The sequence below is a fragment of the Eucalyptus grandis genome, chromosome 4 (genome assembly GCF_016545825.1).
Source record: "Eucalyptus grandis isolate ANBG69807.140 chromosome 4, ASM1654582v1, whole genome shotgun sequence".
NCBI classification, from domain to species: Eukaryota; Viridiplantae; Streptophyta; class Magnoliopsida; order Myrtales; family Myrtaceae; genus Eucalyptus; species Eucalyptus grandis.
Window position 1 is genome coordinate 9,434,041 of NC_052615.1, and position 9,518 is coordinate 9,443,558.

General features: G+C 38.7%; 1 protein-coding gene across 1 annotated transcript; it reads left to right on the top strand.

The window, feature by feature from the left end:
- The first annotated feature begins 8,501 nt into the window (after positions 1-8,501).
- Positions 8,502-9,518, top strand: LOC104440895 (protein DOG1-like 4). The gene has a single exon (XM_010053884.2). The coding sequence runs from the start codon at positions 8,567-8,569 to the stop codon at positions 9,293-9,295; it is 729 nt and encodes a 242-aa protein (XP_010052186.2). The 5' UTR covers positions 8,502-8,566; the 3' UTR covers positions 9,296-9,518.

Consider the following 9,518-nt stretch of genomic DNA (forward strand, 5'->3'; position numbering starts at 1 on the left):
TATTTTAGTGAAGGACTGTTACTGCGTAGTTCTTTGAACAGGTGATGTGTTGATGCAAATTGGCAAATGTCATGCTCTGTACTTGAAAATCTTCTTAAAGAAGCTCATATTGGAAATGGCGTTTCTTTATGCATTTCCAGGGTTGCTCTTCATTCAGCTATAAACTATTTAAGCTGATGATTGGATATTTTAAGTTGAATAACTTAGAGCCACAAAAGTACTTGACCCTCTTATGGGAGTCCAGAAGGATGAGTCATGCCCTTTGCTTCTCACCCATTAGTGAGGCATTCATAACAAATTCTTTTAGAAAAACGTGGTGAAATCTTCAAGTCTATGGATCATTGGATGTGTTGTCTTAAGGAATCAAAACCGTTGTTAGTAGTTTCAAAATATTCTCTCATCATTACTACCGCTTTATTGCAAGGAATCTTGTTGTGAAATTACCCTAGAACCATATATTGGAGGTGATCGAGTTAAGGAGGTAACCATTGGACTTCTTTCAAGTGTATTTTCCAATGATATCGAATGGTAACAAAACAGGTTCCGGTGGAAACAGGTTAAACCTAGAACCGGTTCGGAAAAATAGGGTGGTCCGGGTACAGAGTCTAATGCAAATAGGATTGGGTACAAGGTCCAAAAAGGGGAATCGGTTATAACAGGATCGAGTACAGGATCCAGGTTTGGACCCTACCCACCCTAGACCCAATCACCCTTAATATCTATGCATACTAAAAAAATAATTAAGGACAACAAACTATTAGAACCCAAATGGATAAGGGAGATTGTTTATGGACATTTATATAGAATACATGAAGCCTTTGGGTTGGGGAAATATGTTTTTTTGAACCTATGTAATATAATGAGGGCAAGAAGTTGGTTGGAAGATAGTCAGTATGTTAGAATATATAAACAAATTGAGATCTTCTTATCTTTAGTCAGTCACAATAATTTTAATAGAAATTTATATAAGAGATTCCAATGTTCAGGAAAAATAATCAACAAGTATTTCACTATAATATTGAAAACAATTCTCAAACTTTCAAAAGAGATTATCGGACCACCATCATTTGATATTGTCCCTAAGGAAATTCTTATAGATCTTAATCATAAATGCTACTTGAAGGTATGATTTTTATATTGATTTTACACTATTAAATTCATGTAATTAATAATTTTGTATAACTTTAGATTTTCATAAATTCACAAGGCTGCACAAATGATATTGATAGTACTTATATAAATGTTTTCCGTCCTTATGTTTCAACATATCCTATTCAAAGATGGAAAGAGAATATCACCAAAAATGTGCTGCGTGTTTATTTATTTATTATGAAATTTACTTTTGTGTATGTTGGGTAGGAAGAATCTACTAACAATTATCGAGTACTTTCAGCAACACTTGAGACTCATCAACAACAATTTCCTCGAGACTCATCAACAACAATTTCCTCAAAATTGATTGGAACAAATAAAAGGAAAAAATGAAAAAATGGGGAAATTTATTTGATTGATTATGCCATCATGAAGTAATTTAAAAATCAAGGTGTTTGCTTTGTCTACTGAAAATCACTATAAAAGGAGCCATAATTTTCGGAAAGAAGCACGATCGTGAGAGAAGAGAAGAAAGAAAAATACCAAAAAAAAAGAGAAAGGCCTCCTCCTTTTGTCGTTCTTTGTTCTTTTCCCCTCTGACAAGCTGATAATTTTCGCGTCGCACCTCCTCCGTCCGTGAGCACTGCACAGCGCCACCCACGACGACCGCGCTCCCGCCCTCGCCGACGCCGCGCCACTTTTCTAGCACTCGCAAATGATTGTATTATTATTGTATATCCCACAAGCCCGACGCCGCCGCACCTATTAATTTTGAGAAAAATAAAATAAAAGAGAAACACATTAGGTATTTGCATTTTATATTTTATCTTATTCCTTTTAGTATAATTAGCCTTTAGTATATTTGGAAATTCATATAATAAAATTGATATTTTGATCTTTAAGGCTATTAATTTATCATTTTATCAGCGAAATATTACCCATTGAGTATATCTGTTTTATCTTGATATTTATCTTGAAATGTGTTTGAGTTATAATATTGCATGATTTAGGATTCATATATTTAGAATAGGAATTTTATTTCGAATTTTAAAATAAAAAAATTAAAAAAAAATCAAATCAATCAATTTAGGTTGCTAGATTTTTAATTTGGATTACATGTTTAATTATTATTAATTTCGAAACTAAACAAAAAGAATCATCATATACATGTCATGTAGTGTTAAAGCATATTTTGCACGCCATTATAGATAATATTTTTTCTTAATTTGTTATAAGTTTAGCAAGGATTATTTTGGTTAAGATAATGTTTTAGTTTAAATTAGGATTTGGCCCATACAAAAAAAATGTCATTGGTTATGTGGTAGATTCTATGTGGTTTTTAACCTAACCTTGCGTTATGCAAAATAAAAGATACTTTCAAGATTTTTCACTTTTTGTTTAGATTAGGTGAAAAAAAATCAATTGGTATCATTTGAACAAGTATAGGGAGAGTAAAAGTTATAAGCAAATACTATGATTCTAACAACCGATTTTTCACTTTGTTTAGAAAATTGAACAAGTTAACCATAAGCACTCTTCACTAGGGAAAGCAAGCACTTATTGTAATTGCATGTTATACTCTCCATAATTACATTCATGACTAAAACATGATGAACAAAAACTTTTTCTTATATGGACATTTGGAGTACCTGTTTGGACTTAGAGAACTGGAGGTTGCAGATGATACATCGCATAAGCATACAACTAAAATAAACATGTTTGGGAAAAGTATTGCAAATAAAATGGTAGGGGATTACAATATGTCTGAGATTTCATAACTCTGTGTTTCCGACTTTTGTAACATTATTTTTAAATACTAGGTTATGAAAGCCAACTTGATAGAGTTAAACAATGGACTACATTACTTTATTATTGTGATGTCATGCATGAGGGTTAGTGAAGAGATTTACAAGACGCTCTTCTTTATGTTAGCTCTTATTATACAAACTACACTTCTATTATTATGCTTTACAAACCCTACATTTTCTTCCAAGTATGTACATATCACTAGTGTTTCTTCACTTACTAAAAAAAAATTGAATTTGTGAGTTCTCCATGAGAATTTAATATGAAGTTCACACTCCTATAAAATAGCACTCGAAAAAAAAATTAGAATAGAAATTTTAGTACGGTTACCAAACACATTTTTTTTTTTGCTAAAAAACTCATATAAAGAGTAGAATCAGAAGAAAAAAAACTATTTTTAGGCATAAATTTTGTTCTTGATTGTTTTGCTTTGAAATAATTAAATATTTGATTTTGCTTAAACCTTTTGTTCAATGTGAATGGTCATTCTTGAGGCTAAGTTAGATTGATTTACTTAATATTTTTGAATTGGCTGTTAATTTTGGCTTGAACTTAAGTGTCATATATATGAAGGTTTTATTAGATGGGGTGTTGAATAATGTTCTTATGACTTGAATAGACGAGTCTTTACATATCAATGTTGTAATTAACCAACGTCCATAAGACTCAGACATGTTAGGTGAAAATGAAGAAACTAGACCTAAGTGTTTTTTTCTGATTCGACTAAATTACCTATTTACCAGCTAAGTGTTTCCGATTAATCATGCCATCAATTCTTTAAGTTGTCGATGTTCACTATGTCGACTATTTTGGGTTGTCGATGTTTGCATGGTCGATTCTCTGAGAATGTTATCCTTGCTTGCATAAGAAATGAAAATATGTGAGTATGTTACTACTATTTATAGTGATGCATGGCAAAGACATGGCAATTATATTTCGATAATGATTTGCATAAGATGATGTTGTGTACCGAATAATGATTTTGACAATGGATGTACCGCAAAATAATAAATGGGTGATAAATTCATTGTTGATATGAGAAAGATCACAAGATTTGAGTGTTATTATGTGCACTACAATTATGTGATTGTATATGAAATGTATTATGCTATGTTTCCATTGCCCATATATTAATGGGGACAATATCTAGGAGTTGAGATTGTATTAGGATGCCTTGAGAATGTTCGGTAGGGGTGATCAGTTCCCAAGCGGTTCGATTCCCAAGCAATCCGATTTATCACTCCACACCGAGAATCGGACCTAAGAGACTGGTCCTCAATTTTCAAAATTGAGAATCGAATCAACGGAAGCTAGAATTGAGGTTTGGACCAGACCAATCAGTTTGGATCGGTTCTAGGCGGTCCAACGGAACCGATCCCATGTGCTTCCAACACTTGGTACATATATGAAAAAATATTTAACGTGAAAAAGAATTCAATTAACTCAAGCATGAGTGTGAATCCATTAATCGACCACACCATCAAAACTTCATGCTTGATCTCAGCTAAAAGGCCAAGGAATAAGCCCAAAAAGGAGCTACTAGGCTTGGGATTTATACACGAAATCTCTTAGTCTCACTGTTATATGTTTGATGATGTGGGACTTGTCTTTGCAGGTGAGGGTGAGAGAGAGAAGGGGGAGAGGGGGAGTGAGCATGGGCAGTTGATAGTGAGCAGTCTCACATCAACTGGGGGAAGAGGCTAACCAGCAAGTTACCTCTTTAAATAGCGAGGACAAGGAATGAACGAGTTGCTACTTTGGCCACAATCAAGTGTGATGTTGCACTGAGAGAGGCATTGTCTTTGCACGAAAGTTTTGAGTATAAATTATTTCTACACACGTTTTAATAAAATATAGAAATTTATAAAATTGATAATTAGTCCGATTTGAGTGAGCGGTTCCATTTCTAAAATAGGGAATCGGATTGACATTCACTGATTCCAATTTTGTGGAACCAAGAAGCGGACCAGTGACTTTGGGAATTGGACCCAACCGATTGGTTCAGTCCGGTATTGGCGGTTCTTGGTTCATGCGGTTCTTTTTGCTCACCTTTAGTGTCCGGGATACCTTAGAGTTGAGATGTGTCAAGAGTTTTGGGATGTCTTGGGAGATGAAGTGCTTTATGTGTTGGGATGCTCTAGAAGTGTTCGAGATGAGATGATATGCTAAAAATAAATATGACATATGTATGTGTGTGTGTGTGTATGCGTATGTTCAATTAACAAGCTAATTGATGGTAGCTATGCATCAAAGATGTTATGTCATCCGCTTGCAATGAAGTTAATGATTTCATGCAACATTGTAAATTGATTTCTAGTAGCATGTCGTGATAGGAAGAGTAGTGCATTTATTCTTTCAATTACTTCCTATAGCTAATTTGTACTCAATTTAACATTGTTTTGTCGATACCGGGTTGAGTAGTGAGATGATCTTATACCTTAGATTTAGAGATTTCATTTACTAAGCTTTATCTCACCCCCTTATTATTATTATTTTTTTTACATTTGTAGGATGGATCACTCTCCATCACTATAGTTTGGTCATGTATATTTTGACCGCAAATATCCCGATGTGTTAGTAACTAAATCAACCATAGTTTATATTGAGTGTAGTTTGATGTTATAGATCAACATAGGTATACTAGAGTAGATCCCTCATCGATTTGTTGCTTGGTATTTCAACATCTATAGAGAGTTGGTTAAACCACTTAGGGGCTTTGATAGCAATAATTGCATGTGATAGGCAAAATTGCTAATTCATATTTTAATAGCGTGATTTTGTGTAGACAAGTTTTTTTGTGTAGGAGTATGGAGTAGTATCAATGAGACCGGACATTCTTCCCAAAGTTAATACATTGAATTGTCTTTTTATTTTTGTACTTGTATTAATACTTGGAAGAGAAAAGTCAATGAAAAAATGCTTATGTATATTATTCATACCTATTAAATTTACGTTTCTCGTGCAATATGTTTATTGTGCTTCCGCATGCTAATTATAGCTATAAGTTATAATAAAAAAAGGACAAGTACAAGTGCCAAGTGTAACGTTTTGGGGTTTCACATTACAAATATATGGAAGTGGCAAATTCCACTACCTTTTTTTTCCCATCGTGTTGCATTGACTTCTATAATGATTCATCAGTCTTATATTGGAAATGGTCTATAGGGTTATTAGGGTCTGATTAAGGTTTATGGATTCATTATTGTTTGGGGGTTATAATGATTTGTTTAGGCTTTAGAAGTTTATTAAGGTTTAGGGTTTAGGTGTAAAAAAATGGGTTTTGGGGTTATTTAGGATTTAGGACTAGGTCTTGGCTATTGAACTTCATGCAATTAGTTGCATATGGCTAGTCAAAAGTCATATGACTATTGAGCAAAGGCTATGTATAGCAATGCATTTGGCAAGCGAATTTGACTTGCATTCTGCATTTGGTTCTTGCACTTGACCAATATGCAGCTTTGCATTTGCCTTCGGATAATATTGTGTAGATTTGCACTTGGCTTTGCACCAAATGCATATCTGGCCAGATAGGAAGACAACAAGCTATACATGACCATGATAGGATCGCAGTGGCAGCATCAAGCAAAATCGATCGAAACTCATCATCAAACACTTGAATTGATTTTATTAAAGATATCATAATAACTAAAATGGAGCTTACAGCACATAAATTCATCCGCTCATAAAAAGAGATAACCTTAGTTCAAAACCATGTTAATAAAAACAATGATCACATCCAAACCTATAACTAGACCTACACATACTAACATACCAACAATCTATCAAAATTCTAACCATCGCAAACAATGTAAAGCTCCAAAACATACTTAGAACAAGCAATCACAATCCCAAGCTCAAAACGCATCAATACGCACATCTTCCTACATCTATGATTGGCATCCCATGATCTTCGATGGTATTAATATCATTAGGTTAAAAAAATCTAAATATATTACTAGCCGTGAAATGATCAATACCCCTAACAGGATCTTCTCTATATCTTTGCTTTATTGAAGGTCAGTTTTAATCAATCTTGCTCTTCGCAGAGGCCCAACAATGACTTAGCGGAAGTGGTCATCACGAAGGGAGGAAATTTAGTGGAAGAAGCTTCGATTAGCTCACTGCAAGGTTCGGGTAACAAGCATTATCCAGATAAAATGTAACCCTAATGATAAACTGTAAATTTAAAATTCAAAAACCTCGAAGCCAAACAAATTGGACCTTCCCCGATTTTCGGACATGCAATAAAATGACTCGTGGGGTTAGCTTGGTTCCAAGACGTTCGCAACAACTACAGTCATTCCGCAACGGCACCATTGTTCCTCGCTTTCCAATTGACCACAGTGTGAAGAAGGAGCCTAGTGAGGACCGTAGGTCTAATTTAAAATTGGAGTTGGGACTCCCTTTGGGTCAATGGGAGCTTTCAACTGTGACTCAATGGCACGTGTCAAATCGAACATTTTGGGCCAAAAAAACACCTGCCCACGCTTTACCACACATGACGCGTGTGATTGTCATCAGGCGGACATTTGTGCTGCCGATGAGAAGGGGGGGTCATTTAAGACCAAATCACCAACTTCATAGGATATTTTGAGAGAAACCCCGGTCTGTGGTTATTTGAGAAGAAAACGCGGGAGGAAAAAGTTGACTAGAGGAAAACCGTCGATATAATTATATCGTATCAATAATGTATAAGTTGAGTAAATTAACAATTGCACATTTTAAGGTTGCTCAAGCGACATGTCGTCAAAAGCATGACAGAGAGACCCAAAGGGGAAAGTGGGCAAATCTTATTGAAGTGATGCAGGCGTGGCATGCCAAGGCACCCCACTTGCGGGACCCCGGTGGAAATCTCATCTTACCCATGAAGGAAAGTGAGCAAATCTCCACCCCTCGCACACTTGACCCTTCAAACGTGTCAAAGGGCGCGAACACCCTGAGTTCTTTGCATTGCATGGACTCGCAATCGTGGCAATTTGTATGTTGTCTTCCCTCGATTAAATTTATTCGTGTTGAATTTAATGCGTGCCACAACATATTGTTTTAATACACACGAACTATCGTGCGGTGTTTATTTTTATGTCCAAGCAATAGTAATGAGCATTTGTAAGTTCATCGGCTTATAAAACCACAAACCAATCTTGATATATCTGATTCTAATTCTTGAACATGGGACGATGCGACGAAAAACTGATACTCTCGGAGTGTGAATCTTTTATTTGGGGATGGTCGTTATTATTCCGTTCATGAACATTGACGGTTGGGATGAATCTAGACATGGAGGGAGGAGTTTGGTAAGAACACAAATGGTCCCTCGTGGGTAGCAAAGCGTCAGTTAACCCTTGGGATGCACCAAGTTCACGTCCCGCTTTGGGCTCGCTGCGCGTAGGCCATACACAAGCCACGCAGTTCCCGTACTCACTACTGGCTCTCTTCTCGTGGCGTCCCCATCGACCCTCCATCTGTTCCTCCCTCCCCCTCCTTCACCGTCCATCTCTCTCTCTCTCTCTCTCTCTCTCTCTCTCTCCCCCACAAGCTCCTCCCTTTAAATCTGCTTCTGGACCTCTTTCTCTCTCTCTCTCTCTCTCCCCCACACGCTCCTCCCTTTAAATCTGCTTCTGGACCTCTTTCTCTCTCTCTCTGTTTCCCTCTATCTCACTCTTGCTCAATGAGAACCCAAGCGGAGGAGAAGTTCTCGGACTACTTCGAGAAGTGGGTATCTCGGCTTGAAGAGTACTCTCACCAGCTCCACAGCGCGTCCAGAGAGACCTCCACCACCGAGGAGGAGCTCCGCGCCCTCGTCTCCAAACTCACGGCCCACCACAAGGAGTACTACACCGCGAAGTGGGCCGCGGCGGGCGGCGACGTCTTCGCCTTCTTCTCGCCGCCGTGGTCGAGCCCGCTCGAGAACGCCTACTCCTGGCTCACCGGCTGGAAGCCCTCCACGGCGTTCCGCGTCATCGAGGCGCTGCGGGCGCGGGGCGCGGTGGTGGCGGAGGACCAGCTGACGAGGATAGAGCAGCTGCGGGCCAAGATCAGGCTGGAGGAGGAGAGGGTGGAGCGGGAGATGGAGAGGCAGCAGGTCGGGCTGGCGGACCGCAGGATGGTCGAGCTCGCGCGGCTGGCGGGCAGGCGGGCCGAGGCGGCGACGGCGGCGGGGGGCCAAGTGGACGGGCTCGTGGACGCGGCGCTGAAGGGCCTGGCGAGCGGGCTGGAGTGGATCATGAAAGCCGCGGACTGCGTGCGGCTCAAGACGTTGAAGGGGGTGCTGGACGAGCTGAGCCCGTCGCAGTGCGTGGAGTTCCTGGCGGCGCTCTCGGCGCTCCAGGTGCAGCTGCGGCGGTGGGGGAAGAAGAGGCAGAGCCAAGCCGAGCACAGCTCGAGGGAAACATGCTAGCAGCAGCAGCAGCAGCCGGGTGACGTTGCCGAAAGCTCGGCCTCGAGGCGGCGGATTGCTTTATAGGTTATAGGCATGACGATTATTTTTCTGTTGTGTCAATCCGGTTGCTTAGTTTAGTGCGGTTTCATTTGATCTTTTTCTATGTTGAAACTTCGAAAGCAGTTGAAGAAGGAATGGGAAGGGGTCGCGCTGTGTGTTAAAAAGGGTCCAAGCTTGAGGA

Coding starts and splice junctions, on each gene's coding strand:
- LOC104440895 (XM_010053884.2), top strand. CDS start 8,567: ATGAGAACCCAAGCGGAGGAGAAGTTCTCGGACTACTTCGAGAAGTGG.